Source organism: Zonotrichia leucophrys, chromosome 2 (assembly GCF_028769735.1).
Source record: "Zonotrichia leucophrys gambelii isolate GWCS_2022_RI chromosome 2, RI_Zleu_2.0, whole genome shotgun sequence".
NCBI classification, from domain to species: Eukaryota; Metazoa; Chordata; class Aves; order Passeriformes; family Passerellidae; genus Zonotrichia; species Zonotrichia leucophrys.
In genome coordinates, this window is record NC_088171.1 from 37953794 (window position 1) to 37975933 (window position 22140).

The window sequence follows — 22140 nt, forward strand, 5'->3', positions numbered from 1 at the left end:
TCTTCACTCACCTGCTTTTTTTATACACACTGTTTGTTTTTTTTTACCCACTCTGCTTGTGCACTTCTTTGTGGGAAAACAAGTATCTTGCTTGTAATCTCACAGCTGTTTTACCTATAGGAGAGTGCTTAACTGGTAACAAAAATCACCAGGTGGGAAGATACATTGACTGGGGTTGCCAGTCTGCAAAAGCTTTGTAGTGTCCCTTGTAGCAGGGGTGGGTGAAGAATCCTTAGGAATGTATCATTGTTTCTGATTGTAATAAATAACTGATTCTTCACTAAAGAAAAGCAAGGTTCTACTTCATAAGGAAACAGGTCTGAATAGTTCTTTCATAGGAGTAAAATACAACAGATTTCTATTTCAGAAAGTAATAATTCAGATTATTCCTTCAAATCGTGTTTTCAATTTGCTGGTAGCAAAATGTGGTGACACTTAGTCCAATGAAACAGATTAATTTAACTAATATCTTGAGCATGTTTCATTGACACAAGGACTTTGACACATCAAAAATCAGAAGCCTGTCCTAAAGTGATGACACTTTAAACCTCTTGATTTAAAAAAAAAAAAAACAACAACCAAAAACATACTATTCTTACAGAGGTCACTTGTATATTATGGAATGTTTCCTATCTCTGTCTTTTACATTAGTAAATTGAATTGAATGCTTTAATTCAAATATTGTGCTCAGGCTACTTATCTAATAAGCTGAATACTATGGTCTGATAGCAGTATCAGTTCTGAGGGAATTTATCCTGTATCCTTCACATTGTCAAGCTAAAGGAATTGCTGCTTTTTGTCTCCATATACCAACTGCCAACAAATCTACAAATCTCTAGATTAATTTAGGCTTGCTTTTTTTTTTTTTTTTTTTACTTAATTGGATGATGGGGAAAAAAATCCTGGTATGGAATATACTTACCTGTAATAGCAACATGCAGTAGCCCAGCAGCACCTTTGGCTGTCCTGGCTAATGGGCTGTGTGTGTTGTTTTCAGGATGTTTTCTTTGGTGCCATCCATCTCTTCTCTAGGAATTCTTTTTCCCGCTGAACCACCACTCCAGTGAACTTTGGAAACCTCATTCCTTCCCAGCTGTAAAAATCTGCATTCTCCAAAAGGACTTAGCATACACTTTCACAATAGACTGGTCTTGTTGGTCTCCTCATTGCTTGGTTCTTCTCTTTTTTCCTGTAATCTGCCTTGATTAGTCTGGCAAAAAATTCTAGAATTTGCTCTTTGTCATTTTTATTTTTGTGGGAGGAATCTGTGTGAGAAAGCTCTTCAAGAAATAGAAGTGGAAGCTTTGCTACAATTGTTTCTGTAGCTGTCACACCATGACAACCATCATGAATCTCCAGAAAGCATGTACCTGACCTACTTTCATGGTTGTCCAGCGCAATAAACCTGTCTTCCATGTCTCTCTGCCATGTGGAATTTTTATCTTAGCAAATCAGTAATGCTTTTATTAAAGAATCATTTACTTTCTTAGAAGCACTGGGATTGTTGATATTGGCAAGATCACAAAATGGTGTGGGAGTGGGATTATCCACAAGGAATTCAAGTGAGTAATGAACCTTCTGCCTATGTATCGCAGAGAATTCAGTGGTGTAGAATTTTCGGGTACTGCAAGGACCTGACTCCAGTCAGCACCAGCTTCTCTGCCTGTCCTCCAGCCAGAGCTTGTGGCCTCCCCCTGCCCCTGCACCTCCAGTTCTTCCACTGCAGCTCCTTGCTCCAGCCTCCCCTCAGTCTGTCTCACGTCACTGTGCACCCCCAGTGCTGTTCCAGGCCTGGCACCTGGTGCTGCAGAGCCAAGGGTCAGAGCTGGAGAGCCTCCGAGCAAGGTGTTTCCTGATGGAGCCCTGGTGGCACAGAGGGACCTGTCTGAATTCACTACCTGCACATTGGCATGGCTCTACCTGGCATGGGCAAACTGGTGCTGCTTTCTAAATATTGTAACTTGCTCTGGTTTGGGCAAATTGACAAGAATGAAAAGAAGCACTGCTGATGCCATTTCAGCCAAATTGCCAAGTGGTAGTTTAAAACCTGACCGTCTTGGAGCTTCTCTAGGAAAAAAAAAAAACCTTTTAGCTTAATACATTCAAAACAACATATTTTCCAAATCCCATTCTCAGGAACAGCTAAGCCATTTTACCTAAATTTTTTTCCCAAGTGATTTCTGCTTCAGGCTTGGAAAATTTCATATGAACTGCTGCTTGCATAACATCCTCTCCCCCTAAACCAGCACGTGATGTGCATACATAGACACCATAACACAAAATCCTGACACCATGTGAGCAGCTAAGCTTGCCAGTCTATGCTTCATGTATCTACTAAGTATGAAAACACAGTGTTTATATTCAAGTTGATTATGTTTTTTTTTTTTTTTAGTATCTAGCATTTATGGATGAGAAAAATCAGACAAAAATGCATGTGCGGTTGTATTCTCTGAGATTTCTGTTTCAGTTAATCTTTGTTAATTGCTGATAATTCATCACCAGGGCAAGGGAAGGTAGTTTAGCAGCAGTAGTACCCCACAGGCACATTACAAGAGCAGCCTTTGGGAATTTCATTCTACTTCAACATCATTCCTTTGCTGGGACTCTCTCTTTGCATTCCATACAGCCACACCTGAATAAACTATTTTGCACCTGCTTTTTCCTGCAGGATTTCAGCTAGGAAGTACTTTTAGTACTTTTTTTTTTTTTTTTGGTCTTACTACTTCTCTCCATCACCGGTGTATTATAGGGATTTCTGCAGTTTGTGTTTCAATGTGTGCCTCTTTTCTGTCATGGCAGTTAGATAAAATGTTAAAGTCAAAGCCCTAACCTCCTCCAGCTGAAATTAATCCTAATACATCTTAATGAATCAAGTGCCTCTGATCAGCTGAGGTAGATCAGTTACAACATATCTTCTGCAAAGGCTGATATTAAGCAGAGCCACTTAAAAACCCCTTATGACAGTTTAGATAGCTTATCCTTTCAGAGGTGGCTTGCAGCTGGCTACAACTCTCAATCTGCTGTAGGATCGGTTTATAGGAAAGTCTGTCTCTCTACAAGGGGTGAACATCAGACTCCTCTGAAGATGCTGCACCTCTCCAGCAGGGAAAGGTAAGGAGGTGCATGGGTAAAGCTGCTTGTGCAGATCCCTTTTCCTTTATTCTGCATAATTTGAATTTGAGACAGAGATGTCACAAGACTTTTCAGTGCTTTCATTACAATGATGCATTCAAGCCTGAGAAAAATTAGGGCTAATGTATGCAAAACACCTCGTAAGCTATTTTTTGTCAGTCTTTTAAATAGTAACCCATTTTATGTGTCGTGTATATAAAAGCCCCTTGGATTAGAGACAGGAAATTGATAACTTTCAGCAAAATGTTAGTTTTATCTCAGCAAACTGAATTCTTAACACTCACATACATTTTACATGGGTTTGTATCACCACAAGTGGCGGTAAGTGCTAAGAAATCACATTTTCAAAGCACCGAAACAGTCCCAGTTAATTACAATGTGTAAATAATCAGGAGAATATACATAATAATTCATGTAGCAGGGTAGACTGTAACACTTTAGTTGCAATAACTTTGCTTATAATTATTAAAAGGGCAGTCCTGATGTTAATTTTTTATGCTATGCATAAATTGTTTATGTTAATAGCTAAAAACCTTTTAAAAATATTAAAAAATAAACTTTTGCTTTGCTGATCTCTAATGAAGTAAAAAGATTAGTCTGTATGTCCTTCTCTCCTTGTATTTCTCTCATCAGGAACAAATACAGACTGGGAGGTTTTTTTGCTGTCAGGTTAAAGGATAACAGTGAGATACTGACAGCACAATACACCAAGCTAAGGCACTGCCAGCTTCACAGTGAAAGATAAAATTCAGCTTTCTAGCTCACTGCAGTTTCCCTGTGCCTATTTAGGGAACCAAAACCCAACACAGTTTAATGTTCTGAGATGAAAATAGAAGCAGATAAAAAGAAATTAGATGTAGAAGAATGGGGAGTGAACCACAGCTTGAGATTATGCATGTTTTCAAGATTAAAAAAATTGTATTTACTGTGTGTCATAACAAAGAGCTTCCTGGTCAGAGCTTAGTCTGCCATAGACTGACCTGTCTAAAAGGGACAGAATGATGCAGAGCATGAGGTTCATATGGCAGATGATACCATTGTCTCAGTAAATCTCATATTTTCGGAAAACCTTTCTAGCTATGACACTTGGAGCTGCTTGCTGTTAATAAGGTAAGGCAAGATTATTTTCCGTTTCTGCAGTTTGGCACTACAACCATCATTTTTTTAATTACCAAAGATGGAAGATGTTCCAGAGCTTTAAGAATGGAAGATCTGAGTTGTATCTGAACAGCCTAGTCCCAAATGCAGTTATCTCCCTTTGATACATGTTGTTCCTATCTCCACCCAGAGAGAGCTTCTTCCTCACTTCCCTTTGACACAGTCAGAACTTAGCTTGCACAATCTCCAGGCCTGAACTCCTTCCTCTCTTAGGTTTGGGGGGTTTTATTATTTGCTACATACTTGTGGTCTTAGAAGATGGTGACTGTCGTTGCTGCTGAAACCAATGCTGGAAAGATGCCTGCCTGTGGGTGATGGGATGAGGCAGAGAAGGACTGTGGGATATAAAATGGAGGTCATGGTCTCCCTGAGTTTCTCATCAAAATATTATCAACTAGTACATATAAACAAATTCTTGCTGAATGAGCACCAGCTTCCTTCCTTGCCTGTCTTTTCCTGCTTCCCTAATGTACCTATTTACTTATTGCTCATGTCTCAGGTTGTGCTTCCCTCTCAGTCCTCTCCTTCCCATGTGCCTGTGACACCAGGACATGGCTTCATTGCATGTCACCTTCAGCACAGTTCCTGCAGCAGCACCTCCCCTGGAAAACAGTGAATGCATCACACCCGCATGCAGCAACCATGACAGAGACTCTCAGAGTGGCCAGGACTGTCCCTGAGCTGCAGGGTGCCCGATGCCACCAGCATGAGTCAAGGAGCCACGCAGGGTGGGCAGTGAGGCATTGGCACTGCTCTGGTGCAGTGTGGCTGTGCTGTGCAGCTCACGCCCTGCTCACAGCTGCAGCCAGCCTCTGCTGGGGGTGCTGCCTTAGCAGGTCCCAGGTCCACGTGGCCACCTTTGGCCAAAGCAGCAAAGAGCAAATATCTTCTGTGAAAACCTGTACAAAGCCTTCCCCAAAGGCCTCTGAAAAAGTCTTCACATGGAAAAACAAACTCATTTGCTAACCCAGGAGCCATACCCTATACCTTCCATTATTTTTTTATCAGAGCTGATCCTCTCATTCTCTAAAACCATTGACAGAGGGAATGGTGCAGAAGGAGCAAGACATCTTCTCCCAAGTGAGTCAACTTGGGTGTGCATGTATAGCCTACTTACTGCATCCCCAGAAGCAGTGATGCAGCTTCAAGAAAGTCTAGTTATGATAGGTGTGGGAAGAGATAAAGACAAACTTGTGAGTCACAGGAGAATGCCAGGGGCAGAGCGTGCATTCGGGACTCGGAATCCTGTACTCCCACCTGTAAACCTGATAATAGGTAAGAAAGAAGGAAGTGATTGATAATTAAAATAATTATGGAATAAATTAAGATAATTAGGATCCTTATTTATCTCCTAAAGTGTTGTCCAAAACTGGAATCCCGGGATTCCAGGCCCTCTGGTTTTGTGCCACCCTCTAAAATAAGAGTCCCCATCACTAGGTCTTCTTGGGCAAGAGTTCTAATTTGTGACACTGTCCACTTGTGCAGAGCTGCAGTTCCTCAGCTGGGAGGAAGCATCAAAATGGGAAATGGGAGTAGTGAAACAACAACAAACCAGCTCTTTCTACACTCCAGATATTTTGCAGCTCTTCCTCATAGATGGGTCAGTCTCAGTGAGGGAGAAGTAGCAGTTTGCTATTCCCCAAGGGCCTGTGTGGGGCAGAGAGGCTGTGAAACAATGAGTGAGGATGGTGAGCCTGCCAGCCTTGGCACAGGAGGTGAGAGATGTGAGGGTTTGGGGACCCACAAAGAAAGCTGTGGCAGAAGGTAGAATGGATGGTGATAATGTAACTGTGCCTTCTGCAGTCCCAGTGACCTCCTGCCTCCTTCACCCCACAGATCCCATCTGGGGTTGGTGCTGCACTCCTAGGGCTCCTCTGCATTTGTCAGCTGTACACAGCACTGTTACAGTCAGTCCAAATGCAAGTTTTTAGCCTGTCTAGTTTCTGCTTCTTGGCTGAGGGGTTAGCAGTGGTGCCTGTGGTTGTGTGTCTAGTTCCTGGAAAATCTAGGATTTCCAGGTGGTCCCCCACACAGATATGTGGAAGGCCCATGACTGAGTTTGCACAACCAGATGTGCTTAGGCCACTGAAACTTCATCCTACAGAAATAATATCTATGTCAGTGTTGTATCAAGGGTGCTGGCTGGCACCTGGAGAAAGGAGAAAGGAGGCCCTTTCTCTCCCATCCCTGCCAGCAGTGCCTGGGCCAGTATCCCAGGGGTATTTCAGGCTTCGAGCACCAAATGGCCTGCCCTACATGGCACAAGCAGTCAAAATGCTCTAAGTGGAGTCCCAGAGGTTTGCAGGGATCTATCTCTGCCACGAATTAAGGAATAGAAAGAACAGAAAAATACATTAAAGAAAGGAATAAACTAAAGAATTGTGAGGAGTCAAAGAGAAGGTAAGGGAAAAATAGGTGTTACATCCCATGTTTGCGAGAAGAGATCCAGAGCTCTACTACCACAAAATAATACATTGAAAGCCTATGCAGTGACTGCTGATGGCGAAATAACTTCAACAAACATCTTCTGGACCTCACACACACAGCTCAAATGGTGCAAAGGCAGGAGTGACTCCAGCTTTTAGCTTTCTCACTTGGCTTGGATTAAATCAAAACTCTGCAGTCAAGAAGAGCATCCTCTGGGTAAGAAGCACATAAAAATTGCTAAGTGGTCCATCACTAAAAAGAAATTTGTGTGACTGGAGCAGCCATGGGTGTTGCAAATGACATTTAATCCATTTATTTTTCTGCATTTTTTCCTTTAGAAACTGGGTAATTGGGGTGTGAGGTTTCCTACCAGAGCAAAAACCTGATGGGAAGGTCTGTGCTGTTGGAGTCACATGTGAGCACCATGGGAAGCTGACGAGATGCTAGAGGCAGCCTAATGAGCAAAACTTTTGTATTGTTAATACTTCCAGTGATTCATAAATTATTGATAGCACTCCTGAATGCCTGGTGGCCAGGAGGGAGGCCACTTCACCTACAAGGAATGCACTAATGAAAGGATACAATAGGATTTCATACTCAGTTCCCTGGAAGAGCAAGAGCTATGCTTTTCCTATTGGAATTGAATGGCAAGAGTAAAAACAGGTGGAAGAAAATCTCTCTTGAGGAAAAGGAGGGAGACAAGGCTGGGTTGGGGATGCTGGTTTTGACTGGGCTGTGAGACAGGGATGAGGGTTAGGGGTAGACTCCCACAGCTCAACTGTGGACTGGGTGGTCCCTGTCAGAGCAGTAGCATACAGCATTAGGCTGCTATTAACTGAGTCATTATTTAATTTATGGGAGCAAGATAGGCCCCAAAAGCCCTAAATGACAACTTGGTAATAACCAGGAGTCCAGCACGCCCTGAACTGTATTTTGATTTCCTCTTTTGTGACTCAAGAATGCAGCTGCCTCCTTTGCCTCCTTGGAATAATACAAACACACAGGCTCTTGCATTTAAGCCTGTCAGGTGTTCACGGTGAATTCAGGCAGGAGCAACAAATGTGAAATGCATGTCTGACCTGCTGGGAGCATGGGCTCTGGGCAGGGATCTCCTCGGGGCTGTCAGCAGCCTGAGTGAGACCTGAGACCCACATGAGCTGGCACCTGTGTCTCACCTGGCTCCTGGCTTCCCTAATTTGATGCAGACGAGTAGCATTCCTGAAGTCACCTGGCCACTCACCTGAGCTTGTGAGCTGAGCAGCACAGGCAGGATCGTCTGCTCCCACCTGGGCTTCCTCAACTCGGGTTTCAGAGTCAGCTCCACTTGTTCAAACCCACTGACACGCCCCAAAGGACAGAAACTGAAAAATGTGGTGAGGGTTTTTCAGACAATACTGTGAGTTTGAATCTAATTTAATATATTCATGTTTAATGATGAAAACCAAGCAACAGAGGGGTTACGTGGTGCTCAGATTTATGCATGCATTATAATTAGAAAATTAGTACGTGCTGCACTTCTGAATTCAGCCAACAGAAGAAACCAGCTTGGATATATGCAACACTGACATGAGTCCACTCCTATCTCAAAGCACAAGGGGTTTGGTTTTTGCCTTTTCACTCCTTAGTCTTGTTAAAATTTTAAATGTAATATTTTTCTTTTCACTACAGCAGTTTAAGACAAAGTAAAGCTTTTTTTCATTTTGTTTTTAACAACATATTTGCACAAAGTTAGAATGTGAGCAATGATCAGGCTTAATGTTAAAAAAAAGAAAGGGGAAAACTTACCTATTCACAGTTAGAGTGAATAGAGCTTCTTTCTAAGCAGCTTCTAGCAGGCAGCAGTTTTGCAAGTGTAGTGAAATTAGTGTTTATAAATGTTACTATAGCAACTGTATCTGTAGCCACAAGCTGGTAGACTTACATTTCTGGTTATCTGGCGAGCATCAAGGTATAATGGAAAAAAAGAGAAATGGCATTGTAAGGCAGCCATGCTCTTGAGGATTCAAGAAGGAACTGCAGTAAAATTATTTGCTTCCTGACAACTTTCATCTTTGATTTTACTTTAATGGAAGTAATAAGTTTTCAGGCTTTTAAGGTTCCTAAAAAATAAGGTCGTTCACCTAGGCAGTGATACTGCGAGCATTCACCTGTGCAGTTTCAGACATAAATGCCCACCGAGTGGCCTCGATGCACATCGGTGGAGTTATTCATCTGTGTGAAAGCAGTAAACGTATTTTCAGTACCAAAACTGTAATTCATTACATGCAAGTGTGCAAACTTAATGCTGGTTTAAATATCATTGTCTACCTGGTTAAAGGAGAACCTGGTGTTTGGGGAAAAAAAAAACAAAAAGAAAAAACATACAGGGGCATGTAAAGGTACATCTACTCCCGGGAAAACTAGGAGTCTATGTTCAGGCGGGGATATTAAGTGGTCCATTGCAGCCAGCGTGTTGTTCCAGATGTGCTCTTTGCTCGGAACATTTGCTCTGCCGAGGAGGAGTCGTGGGAAAGCTGAAAGCGAAACTAAGCAAGAACAGTTTCATTTTCAAGTCCGAAAGAAGAAACCTAACCGTCATAAACAAAATGCAAGCAAAGAGCTTCTTAGGGGCTACTAATATACACCGGCTATTTGTTATTTTAAAACGTGATTCGGACACCTACAACAAAATTTTAAAAATAAAAGACGAAGATAATTCTCTCCTAAATTACAGAGAAACTGGATTTTCGTATCACGTTTAATTTCCTAATCATCTTGAGGCTGCTGCCGCCAAGGGCAGCGGCTCCTCCACCTTAACCAGTCCGTCTTAAAGCGGCGGGGATGGCAGCAGCCATCTTACGGGTCGCTGTCACCGCTGAGGGAAGCCCGAAGCGCGCCCGGCTGCTCCCGCACGGCCCGGGTACCCCGGCTCGGATGGCAGGGCTGACCCTATCCCCATCAACACCCTGCCCAGTTTAAAACCTCACCTCAAAATAAAAATATAAATAAGAGGAAAACAACAGATCTTCCTGTTTCATTAAATGCTTCATTTTATTCCATTCTGGTTTCCTGTAATTTCGTGAATATGCCAACTCGCTGTGTAACACCACGCTTGAAAATATCCCCAGGAGCTGCGAAGGGAAGAAGGACGCCGCAGGGTTTTGTCATCCACCCTTCCCCCCAAATATTACTTCGCACAAACCTAGAGTTATTTTTGCTTTCCCCATGCAAGCTGCCAAGGCCCTGTGCCTGCAAAGCCCTCTCTGTGCGCTGGGACTTCCCTCCAAACTCACACTGCTTTTTTGATAGTTTAGCTTCACACATCAAAGAACCGTAAATCCCACGCAAACGCCCAGCCTCAATGCCAACCCTTCAAACCGGGTGCCGTAGTACGGAATTGCCATTTGTGGTTTCTCACGGCTCAACCACGGTTTTACATACGTGCAGCGGGGCAGAACCGCCTCGCAGCCGGTGCACTTGCTGCTGTGCACGGAGCGCGCTCGCTCTCTGGAGCAGGGCCATTTCCTTAATTTAACTTTCAATTAAAGGGTAATCCCTTTAAGGTACAAACTGACCGGCTCTCAACACTTGTTTCTGGACACAACAAAAAACCAAGCCCCAGAACCGTGACACGAGAAACTAATCTGAGAGTTTTTGAATTAGCCAGTATTTGAAACTGACCCGTACTTTTACATTGAATTAGAAATGATCTGGGGAAGAAGCCGGGTGGCCGCAGAGTACACAATGTGGGAAGGCAATGGTTAAGCCAAACAAAGTAGCGGCGCTCCGAGGGGCCACGGCGGCTGCGGCAGCACCGCGGGCTCGCCGGGCTTCGGGACCGTGCGACACGGCCAGCGATGCCGCCTCTTTTCAGGGCAACTTTCCGCGCAGCCTCCCGGAGGGCCGGGATGGCTCGGTAGCGGCTCCGCACGCCGCGGGTGCCGCCGCCCTTCCCGCGGGGGCGCCGCCCGCCCGCGCAGCCCCCGCGCAGCGAGCAGGGAGGGCGGGCGGGAGGCGGGCGCGCCCTTGCGGTGCGCAGCGGCGGGAGGCGGGTGCCGGCCCCCACCCCCGCCGGCGGGGCAGGAGCCGCCCGCGGAGCGGCGGGTCCCTCCTCCCGCCCCCCCGGGAGCAGCCGCCGCCGGCGGAGCGGCGAAGGGGAGGGTCCAGGGCCGGGCGCTCCGCGCCGCGCCGGCGGGCCGGACGGACGGGCGGCTGCCGCCGCGCCGCGGGCATGGCGGAGCCTGGCGGCGGCGGGGCCGGGGCGGCGGGCGGCGGCGGGCCGCAGCAGGGCTCCCCGGCCGCCGCGGGGGTGGCCGCCGGGGGGCCGGTCCGCAGCGCCGCCGAGAACCCCGGCGGGGCTGGCTCGGCGCGCACCGCGGGGAAGAAAGCGCAGCTGCGCGCCGCGCCGCGGGCCAAGAAGCTGGAGAAGCTGGGCGTCTACTCCGCCTGCAAGGTACCCGGCCGGGCGGCCGCGGGAGCCCCCCCGCCCACGGAGGGTGGGGATTGACGGGAGGGGAGGAGAGGGAGGAGGTGGGGAAGGGCCGTGCCCTGCCGGGGGCGGGGGCGGCCCGGCTGCCGCCCGGCGCTGCCCGAGGAAGTGGTGGCTACGGTGGTGCCGGTGGATCCTGCTCCTGCCGGAGCTTTCCGCCTGGTGGCCGCAAAAATTAAACCCGTGCGCACCGAGTACGGGACTGCGCGTGTAGCGCCGCCTCCCTCCCTCTCGCCCTTCCCGCTGCTCGTCCCGCTGCCCGACGCTCCGGCTGCTCCGGCCGTCCCTCCGCGGGAGGGGGCTGCAGGCGGGGCGGCTCCCGGTGCCGGCGGTGAGCGCTGGGTGAGCGGCGCAGCTGCAGCGGTCTCCGCGTAAACATCCCGGGCGGGGAGAGCGGCGCTTCTCTGCTCCGCCCGCACGTCCCGGCCCCGGGCAGGGGCTGCTCCCGCCCGCCTTGGCCGCGGTCTCGCAGCGCGGAGCTGTTGTCACCGCTGAGGCCGCTGCTCCGGGCGGGAGCTGCCACTGTCGCCAGCGGCGCTGGCAGAGGTGCGAAGGGGCGCGGCCTCCGCGCTTGGGAAAGTTGTGTCCCCGGCGGTCACGTAGCGCCGGGGCGGGTGTGTGGTGCCCGAGCGCACGGCGGGGTCCCCTGTCCACCTGTACCCTGCCCCAGCGGAGCTCTCTGCTCCGTGTCTGCCCGGCGCTCGCATTTAGGAGTGCTGCTTGCTCCTGGTTTCCCATCACAAGCACTTTCTGTCCACCTGCGATTTTCTTCTTGGTGGGAGAAGCGGGACTCGCCTGTTTATTATAGAGGGAGGGAGCTGGGTCAGAGCTGTCGCTCCCGCCTCTAGAGCTCAGGCCGCGGGCATTGTCGCCTGTGCTCAGAGCACGGGCCGCTGGCTGCGCTGCTGCTGTCAAGGCAATTTGTGGATGCACAGCGGGGCTGACATATTTAGATTGGCAGTGCTGATGTCAGATCCCCTAGTAACGCTTTCAGCTTTGAGAGTAGCTGTTTGTGAAAAAAGTGCATCTTATTTTCTCTGTTCTCCTACTTGGGCAGATGTTAAGTGAAAGGCCAAGGTGACAAACGAGACGAGGCATCGTTGCACCACGGCTCTGTAGTCCTGGCTGGCTGTGCGAGGAGATTTAGCTGTAGGCAGAGGGCATGGCGCAATGCTGCCATGGGAGGGCAAATTACGGCAACCACACATTGCAATGCCTTAGCTGTTCCCACAAGTGCAGGCACCCACACTTCAGCTTTGCAGCATGCACGGGACAGTGTGAGATTACACCGGTGCCAATAAGGTTAAAGAGCAGCTGCTGTACTTGAACTTTGCAGCACTAACTGTGGGGAGAATGATATGGCTTGAAGCTTTCCCAGTGATAATTCCCCTTTGCACCCCCATATTTTAATGTTACCAACACTTGCTAATAAATGAAGCTGGTTGTGAATTGGGTAAATTTCTCGTGGGCTGTTAAAGAAGTGTGTGTGTGTATTTAAATTGGTTTTTTCTTCCTTGGTTGGTGCTTTTTTTTTTTTTAGTTTTCCTCTGATGCAGCTCCAGAAGATGTTTTTGAGGGTAAAAACCTTCTCCTGTAGTGCTCTGCCCCACAGAGGTTGCTGTGCTATAGAGAAGCCTTGTCTCCTCTGAAACTCTTTGCTTTTTTGGGGGCTCACCAGCCTCTCTCTTTCAGGTGCTTTGTGGTAAAGCAAGGTGAGCACCATTTGGAGGGGAGGAGGGCACACTGTGGCCTGCAGGCAGCTCCTCTTTCCCTCTTGCAGGACTCTGGTGATGGGGTACAGAGCAGGAACAGCTCCTGTTGTCAGTGCTCAGCTGGGTGTCCTTTGTCTGTGACAAACCTTGGATGTGTGTCTTGGTACTGATAAATGGAGCAGGACCCATGGTCAGGGGGTCTCCCTCCTGCCAGGATGTAGGCACAGTTCCAGCACTAAACACTGCACTGTGTTCAGGTTAAAATTGCTGTTTGACTTCTCTACAGTGGCATCTACATACTCATAGCAAAAACAAGTAAGCAGGCTGGAAGCCCCTTGCAAGCTTCTATGAGATAAGGTGGGAAGGATGGTGCACGGTGGAAGAACATTTTATTTTTTCTCCTGAGCACCTGGCAGGTGCTTCAGAAGGACACTTTTTGGCTTGTAACATTGCTGGAAACTGTAGCCTGGAGAAGCTGGTTTGCCAACTGTAGCAGTGCAGTATGTAATTTTAAACTTTTTCTTACTTTGGGTTGCAACTTCCCTTTCATTGATTTTGCATTTGTGTGTGTGAGTGCAAAAGAGTGAGAGGAGGCAAACTCTCGCACCATCTCCAAAGGGGACATCTGTTCTCATTCAACTAGTGACTGTACATGGATCTTATGTAAATCTACATGGAGCTGTGCAAGTTGGAGTGCTAAAATATGTAACAGCATCCTTAACGCCAGTCACCTTCTCCCACAGGAGTTTCATTGCAAAATTCAGCATGCAGAATTCATTAGGAGCTCAGCCTCAGGGATGTTTGGAGTAACATCCAGGGAGCACCTGTCTGCTAGGGATAAAGTCAGAACACAAGCAGGTGGAGAGGTCAGTGACCGTGCAGAGGGTGAGTCTCAGAGCAGAAATGCTGAGCGAAGAGTAAAAGGCGCTGCTCTGAGGCAGATCCTCAGGAAGGATCTCCTGGTCCCTCTTTACAACCCATCCCTTTTCATCATGGGAAACATGGATAAAGACTGCTGGTAAATACATATTTGGTGTGCACGTATCCTGAGCAGAATGAGCCTGAAGTTTAGGGAGCTGAGACTAGACAAATGTGGAGTTTGGGTTTTTTCCTGATAAAAGAACTGGACCAGGAGAGTTGTAGCTGTTGGGCTGCTCCACTTGACTTGTTCCTCTGTGAGAAAAGTCTGGGTGGAAGGCACAGAACAGGCTCTTCTTATTAAAAACCTTCTTAAAACCCAAATCTGAAGGAGGAGGGTGGCATTCTGAACAAGATATATGAGAGGAGTTGGTACTGTTTTCATGACTTTTGGAGGTACACAGTAGTGCTGTGTGCTGTGAGGGGTTTTGTATTTGGCACTTGCTGTGTCTGTGTGTGTATGAATGGCTGCATACATCGTTTTGGTTTTGTCCACTGTGAAATTGAGCATTAGGCATGTGAGCTTGCAGCATTTTATATAAAAGCAGCACTGTGTGACTTACACACATAAATATATTTAATGAAGATGTAGGAGGAAGCCTCCTCTGCATTTTTTTCCCCCTATTGGTTTACAATATGTGAAAATACAACTCTCTCTCCTGTCTCACTGGGAGCTTTTTTTGTAAATAAGGTGAAATATGTACTATTTTAGTACACTAAGTTTTCTGTAAACTTGTTTAGTTTTCATTATACATGTCTTACAGTAATGCCTGGGTGTTTACAGATATAATGAGAACCCAGTAGTCTAAAGCACATGCACAAAGAATAATGCCTCCTTGAAGAAAAGCTTTTTGCTTTAGATAAGCACAGTAGACAGAGTGAGAAGGGCTGTGGTGAGATGACTTGGCCATGGCCCTGCAGCAGGTGAGCAATGGGCAGATGTGGAAGTGAAATCCCAGCTCCAGGCTCCAGACCAGCTGCTGATCCTTTCTGGAAGCACTTCTTCCCACTCCTCATTCTAGAGTGGCCTCTAGTTTTCCCACACATTAAAAAAAAAAAAAAAAAATCATAAGGTAAACTTGTACCGCCTTTTCCATAAGAAAATATTTTATTTCCTGATTTTTATAAGGCAGATTAAGAGGAGGCCAATTTGGCCACATTACTGCTGGGCTCTTTATACTGAGAGTACAGCTCCTTGAAGCTCAACTTGAAATGTGTTGTTTTCTGCAGAAGTGTTTAGGAGAAAAAGAAGTCATCTAAAGCTTTCTTATCACTTTCATTGTGGAGTGAATCTGTTTTATAATGTCTTACAGGGTCAATTAAAGCATCTTCCTTTAAATAGGAAATTACCATTAACTTTACAAGCTAGGAACTTGTTGCTTATTATTAATAAAAGCTTTATATGGTAGCCTACTTCTCTTCTGTAATGATTTAAGGAAAGTACAGGGAATAAAATAATTGGATCAATCAATAAATTAAGAACATGCCCTTTAAGCTGCCCATTAAACTGCTTATTTTGTATTGTTAAAGTTAAATGGGTCAGCTAATTTCCTGATACATATGAGTGGCTCTTTGAGTAGTGTCCAGCTGTCTGCTTCTTGGGTACTGGACATATGAGTAGGAAAAATATATGATTTAAATTTGTCAGTGTATTTATTATAGTTTATGTGATACTTTTTGATAAAGTTATCATTTTGAGCTTGCTGCGAGCAGGAAAAAGCTTATAAGGAATTTCACTCAGCTTTTGTGTTGGGAGGAAAAAGATGTTTTCTAGAGTAATTGTACTTGCTGGAAATAGAGAAGATCTGTAATGTTCTGTGCATAATCTGTTGAGCCTGTTTTGCATCTCAATTACCAAACAGGGTAACCTGTATGATTTTTAGCTGGAAAGAAAAATCCTGCACAACAGCTATTTGAAACTCAGATTTAGAACTCTTGGGGTCTTTTGCCTTATAATTCAGTTAGCTTGAAGTTTGCACATTCACTACCCAAAAGGGGGAGGGGTATTTTAGTCAATAGGTTATTGTAACTTACTTATTTATTCTTATTTGCAGAGCTGAAACTCACCTAAAAGGGGCTGAGATATGTACAATATTGTAACTTTCAGGTGCTTCCTTTTTTAATACAGTACTGACAATTTGTGTTAAAATGTGCTGTATTTTTTCATGGTCCATATTTGACCTATCAGTGAATACTTATTCAGTATTCTAATGGAAATGATCACTTTAGTTTTCCTAGAGATATAGTTTTCACTGCCCAGAGCTACTGGACAGTTTGATGTCTCCCATTGTAACACTCCACCAAACATGGAAGGAGTTAAAAAGAAAATTAAAATTGTGCCATGTAGTGCAAAATGTACATAATTTCTGCAAATTGTTTTTTGCTTGTTTTGTGGTTGGCTTCTTTTGTTTGTTTGTTTGTTTGCCGGGGGGGGAGGGAAGGCAATAGCATGTAGTTGTTGTGTTTTATTTTATTGCACTCCTCCAGTTTAATTAAAAACCACCAATGAAAGTGTCGTGTTCATGATCCCTGCAAAGATGATGGTCATTATTTTTCAGGCCTCATTAGGGCACAAGTTCTACAGTGGATTTATCAGAGCTCTGCAGATGTCCCAGAAAACAAGACTTCAAGGAGTGGATGTGCTACTTCAAATACTTTTCCTTCCTTCCCTTAAAACTGTTTTGATCTTACATTAAATTTTTGCAGAGGTGAAGTCATACTTTATTTTCTAATGAAAAACAGATGAGTGACATTAAAAAAAAAGGAAGAAAGGAAAAAGCTGAAGATAGTCAAAGAAAGGATTGAATGAGCAAAATGCTGTGGAACATTTAAAACAACTCAGCAATTTAAGCCACTGAGGAATGCACATTGCATATTCACTGCAAAATACTTGCACTGTCAACATCTACAATAAAAGCTAAGTTTTAAAGAGGACGTTTTTAGGTTCTGTTTTGCCTTGGTTAACAGAACATTAATGCTGATTCTGATGTTTTATTGAGATTAACCAAAAATCCCCACCCTAGTGGTTGGTTGGTTAAGGTCTCAAGAATAATTTGAACAATACCAATTAACAGCTGTTGCAAAAAGATCTGGAGGGGAAATACCAGCAAGAGCAGAAAAAAATTTGTCATCGAGCATGCTGGTTTTGCTCTTCTGTGGGTGGGTTGATATTTATTTTTGTCAGTTTAACTGAGCTGTTATCACGATTCATGCATCTGTTTGCATCTTTGCTGTTAATTATGGTGTGGCACTAAAGTTTGCATAGTTACTCACTGTTTATGGTTTTTTGGCTTGATAGTAAACATTGTTTGGTGAGCTTCTGTGACATACTGCTTCCACTCAGAGAAAAAAAAATCTCAAAAAGCTTGTGCCTGTTTTTAGGAGGGAGTTCTGGATATGCTTCATTGTGGCCTGATTTAAGGCAATAAATAATAAGCATGGTGATATGTCCGTAATTTACAGTGCTGAACATTTGTCCAGACAGCTGCATGGGAAGGGTCAAATCTTACTTCCCTAAAACAATATTCAATCCTTTTTTTTTGTTTGACAACTCCTTCAAAATTGTTTCTTGCGTTTTCTTTGTCAATAATCTCATTTTCAGACTTTTTTTGTTGACAGTTTCTGTAGCCTTATGTTAAATGCAAAAACTTTCATGGGAACATTGCCTTTCTCGCAAAACAAATGTGCACAGTTTATTTGGCATTGGTTTTGCATTGGAAGCTAGTTGAAAATTAGGGGTTTGTGTCATCTCCCAGGTGTCCAGAGTCCTTGCAGTGGGGCAGTCTGTGGTTCACAGGTATCCCCCAATCTCTGATCCCTCAAATCCATTTAGCTTGGAGGGCCTGTAGGGCTGGATGAAAACTCAACTGGCTCAGTGCCTGTGAAACTGCAAGAGACGGCTTCTGCCATAAAATTACACTTCAGTTCTCTGCCAATCACATTACTCACTGAAAACACGATAGGAAAAGAACATAAACTTCACCATAAATCTTCTCAGATTGCATTTTATGAGACTTAGAAAAAAAAATTTGTTTTCATCTTCCCCTCATTTCATCCTGAAGCCTCGCTGATTACCCTTTATAAATGCACGGGTTGGCAGGCGGTCTGCACCCACTCAGTGAGTTTGGAGAGCCAGGAGGTTCAGGTCATGCAGGTTGTCCCTTTTTCAAGGGAAATACTGCAGAGATGGTTTTGCTGGGCACTTGCAGGTGGATTTCTGAGTCACCCTGGTGGTGCCTGCAGAAAATGCTGCTCCCAGCCCTCGGTGCCAGCCAGACTGCCCCGGGACAGGCCATGGCACCCATGGCCAGCAGCTCAGCTGGGTAAATGCTTAAGCCTCAGAGATGGTAAAAACATCATGTGGTGCTCAGCATACTGCAGGCAGCAGTTTTCTTGGTTCTCAGGTTACTGAATATTGAAATGAGTTTAAAAGAACAATTTACCAGCCATTTACAAAGCTGTCAGTGCTAGGAGCTGTCAAGCTGTGATCCTTTCTGCTTCTCCTGCGTTCTTCTTCCTAAGGTAGGATGGGATTTGGAAACTTAAAAGGAAAATGAAATAGGTTCCTGAAATAGATCACACTAAATGCATGCAGAATCAGTTTTGAAAAATGATACATTAGTGCTGCATATATTACCATCACAATTTTTCCTACTAAGATTGTTTCAGCCATAAATATTATGCAGCAATTGGCATACTTTCCTCACTGAGGTCTCGGCAGTACAATTTCGTGAGTATCTTTTTACAACCCGGTGCACAGATATCTCTGAAGAGTAGAAAAGCAGGCTTTCTTTCCAATTAGATCTTCAAATAGGAGTACTAATAATGTTAGAATAACCAAGATCTTTTGGATGTGCAGAAGAAAATCCCCTCCTGTGAAGCTGCTCTTTAGATAACTGGAATTGGTACTTTGATCTTCTGAATGATTTGAGACATGATTACCAAAGTCACAACCTCTCCCTTTGTGGTCTTCCCTTTGAGCTGCATTCTCTTGCTGGTTGTTTCACACTCAGTGAGTGTAAGCAAACTTCCTAGGGAAAGCAGCAGGTTGCAGTGGAAGTGTCACTGTCTTTGGCATCTGTTGCTTCAGTATCCAAGCATTCCTTGCCTTAAACAGCCCTCTCCAATAGTGCATTTATTGCTTGGCTATTTCAGCATTAGTTAGCCCTGCCTGGGTTGACATGGGCTTGGTTTCAGCTGTGTGAGATTCCTTGGTGCCAGTGCAGCTGATGAGGCAGTGACAAACGTGCTGCCTGTTGGGTGACCTGTTTATGTTTAAATAATTAAATCTGTCTCGGTGGCAGTGATAAAAAGGAGAGCAAGCTCCCATGCTAAGTGATTTCAGCTTTTATTATAAGAAAAATAAAGGCCTAAAGCAAGGGGGCCCGCGGGCCGAGCAGGAGCGGTCCCGTCGAGGATGCTGCAGCGCCGGCGCTGGGTTCTTTCTTGAGCAGCGATGTCCCAGGTGGAGCGGCACTGGGTCACAAGCTTCTTTTTATCCTGTTTTATGTCCCTTTGGATCGGTTTCTTTTTGGATTCTTCATTTGCATGAAGGTTTAAAGCGCTTGATTGGCCCATGGCGGTTCTGTCCAGGCTGGCTCGTTTCGCTTGGGGATGGTGCACTTTCCTTGGGTGTATGATTGTACGTTGAGTGCCCTATTTCTTAAAAGTACTCTTTTAACCCCTTTTGCAATATAATAACCAAACTAACAGAACATGCTAATGATCTATCAACGATTTTACAGCAGTTTCTAACCTATTTGTAACAGCAGGATCTGCAAATGTTGGTTTACTAGTAAATATTCAAATACTTTTTTCAGTAGAGTGAGGACTGTCTGTAAAGGAGCTAGGCAGGGTTGCTTATGTATTCTGTGTTAATTGCTCTGTTTGAGACAATATTCTGTTTCTGATAATTTCCAGAAAAGAAGGAAAATAAGTAATGTGGTAGATAAAAATGCTAATGAAACAACAGCAAAACTCCCCGAGTCCCCTCTTCTCATCCTCCCCCTCCAAAAAAAAAAAAAAAAAAAAAAAATTATTGCTTTTGAAATAACACAGTTCCAGCAAGTTCCTGTGTTCTGTGGCGTTGATCGATATCCCTTTGCTTTGATTTCAGGCCGAGGAATCCTGTAAATGCAATGGCTGGAAGAACCCGAACCCGCCTCCCACACCGCCGCGGGCCGAGCTGCAGCAGGCAGCGGTGAGCCTGGCCGAGCCCTGCCGCAGCTGCAGCCACGCACTGGGTGAGCTGCTCCTTCTCCTCCTTCTCCTCCTTCTCCTCCTCCTTCTCCTCCTTCTCCTCCTCCTCCTCCTCCTCCTTCTCCTCCTCCTTCTTCTTCTTCTCCTCCTCCCGCACTCCGGGCACCTGAGCCCCAACGTTTCATGTCAAGGCCTAGAAATGGGAATTACAATTAAGCGCAAATGTCAATAGCTTCGATTGGAATATGTTTGATATTTTAAAGATATGTTTAATGTGGAAATAATCCTAAAATTAGTTTTAAAGAAATACAGCTAAGTTGCAACTCCCGACCTTCAAAAGTTGTTAAAGTGCAAAAGCACCATTAAGCTACCTGCCACAATTTTGATACTTTGTGTTACATATGCCTGAACCTTACACAGCTCTATCTGCCTTTGTTACAAGGTGAATGACTCTCCCGTAGGCTGTATTATGTTTCCTTACTTTAGAACAAAGTATAAAATATTCTTGAGCATCACTAAAACAGGTAATCCTACCTGCAAAAAGAGCTGTGTCTTTTCTGAGTCACAGAAAATAAAACTAGGTTTGCACATCTTAGGATGGTCTGAGTTATTGTGCAGACAGCTTGCATGTCTTGGAAGCAACTGCTCAAAATCCATTGTTAAATGCTGTTGTGGTTTTTGATTTTGTTTTTCAGACTTAGAATAAATAACAATTTGTTACCCACATAGCCTGAAAAACAGTGCTGAATCACTGTATTATTATTTTAAGAATTTATACTTATCCAAAATAAAAGCTGATGGCTGTTTCTACATATATCAGAATCACAGTTTGAGTTGGGAGGGACCTTTTAATGATCATCTAGTCCAGCCCCCCTGGAGTCAGCAGGGATACTTTCTGTTAGATCACATTGCTCTGAGCCCCAGCCAGCTCTAACTTGGATGTTTCCAGGGATGGGGCATCCATCACCTCTCTGGGCAACTTGTTCTGGTATTCCATGACCCTCAAAGTAAAAAAAACCTTTTTCTGAAATCTAATCTGAACTCTAAAGCCACGACCCCTTGTGCTGTCACTACATGTCCTTGGAAAAGTCCCCCTTTGGCTTTCTTGGGGCCACCTCTGGGTCCTGGAAGGCTGCCCTAAGATCTCCCTGGAGCCTTCTCCAGTCTGAACAACCGCACACTCTCAGCCTGACTTCATAGGAGAGGTGCTCGAGCTCTCAGATCACCTTCATTGCCCTCCTCTCAACTTGCTCCATCATAGATCCACGTCCTTCTTAACAAATACTGAATAAAAATTCAGCTAAAATAAAATTCAGAACTAATTTAAAAGAAGCACTTAATATTTAATTTTTGTTGCTGCCCAATGAAAAAAAAAAAAGAAATTTAAAACCTTCACAATAGATAATTTATTATTTTACTTTAGAAAAAGATATTGCGCTTTGAATTGAATGCTTTTTCTTTTTTTGCATGGGATTTATTTCTATTTCTTCCCTCCTCTTTTTATGGTCTCATTACATGTCATTTATTTCTAGGCTTTTCAGCAGGATTTTTTCGTGGTATTCCAAATCTCTGGGTTTGCTTTCAGGAGAAGATTAACAAATGCATAGTATCACAGAAAATTCAGTCGCTTTAGCCAAGTTAGTTTCAATTTTTCATCACACAGCTTCTCTGTGCTGCTTCTGTTTGTGCAGTTAGGGTGGCTTATGTTACCTGTCCCTTTCAATCCTGGCCTTTGAAGAAAGAGCTATTTCTTTCTTTTTTTTTTTTTAAGTTGCAAGATGTGCCTGTCAGTTCTCTGTACTTCAGCAGAATTCATGGATGTTTTGTATTTTGTAGAAAATACTCAGCTCTTCTAAAAGCTGGGCCTGGTTTTGGTCTATTAAATAGTATTAAATCATTCTTTAGCCAGGGAACCAGGGAAAACCAGAACTGTAAAATCAGCAAAAGTATTCTATGAAGAAACTGTATTTTTATTTACTGTTTACTGGGTTCTTTAAGAAAAGACTTCTGACTGCAGCTAATGACGAAGATGTTTCATTTAAAATAACTCAAATGAGTTGCTGTGTGCTTCCTCATACTACTGGAAGAATATGTCTTTCAGCTGTGTTTTCCAGGATAATTTTCCTA

At 44.6% G+C, this 22140-nt stretch overlaps 1 protein-coding gene and 1 pseudogene across 1 annotated transcript in view; one reads left to right on the forward strand and one right to left on the reverse strand.

The window, feature by feature from the left end:
- Positions 1–868: 868 nt before the first annotated feature.
- Positions 869–10929, reverse strand: LOC135442906 (uncharacterized; annotated as a pseudogene).
- Positions 10928–22140, forward strand: part of KAT2B (lysine acetyltransferase 2B) — a 40514-nt gene continuing 29301 nt past the window's right edge. Inside the window, exons 1-2 of the mRNA XM_064704619.1 lie at positions 10928–11149; positions 19931–20057. Coding sequence (XP_064560689.1) covers positions 10928–11149; positions 19931–20057 — 349 coding nt within the window. The remainder of the gene's footprint in view (positions 11150–19930; positions 20058–22140) is intronic.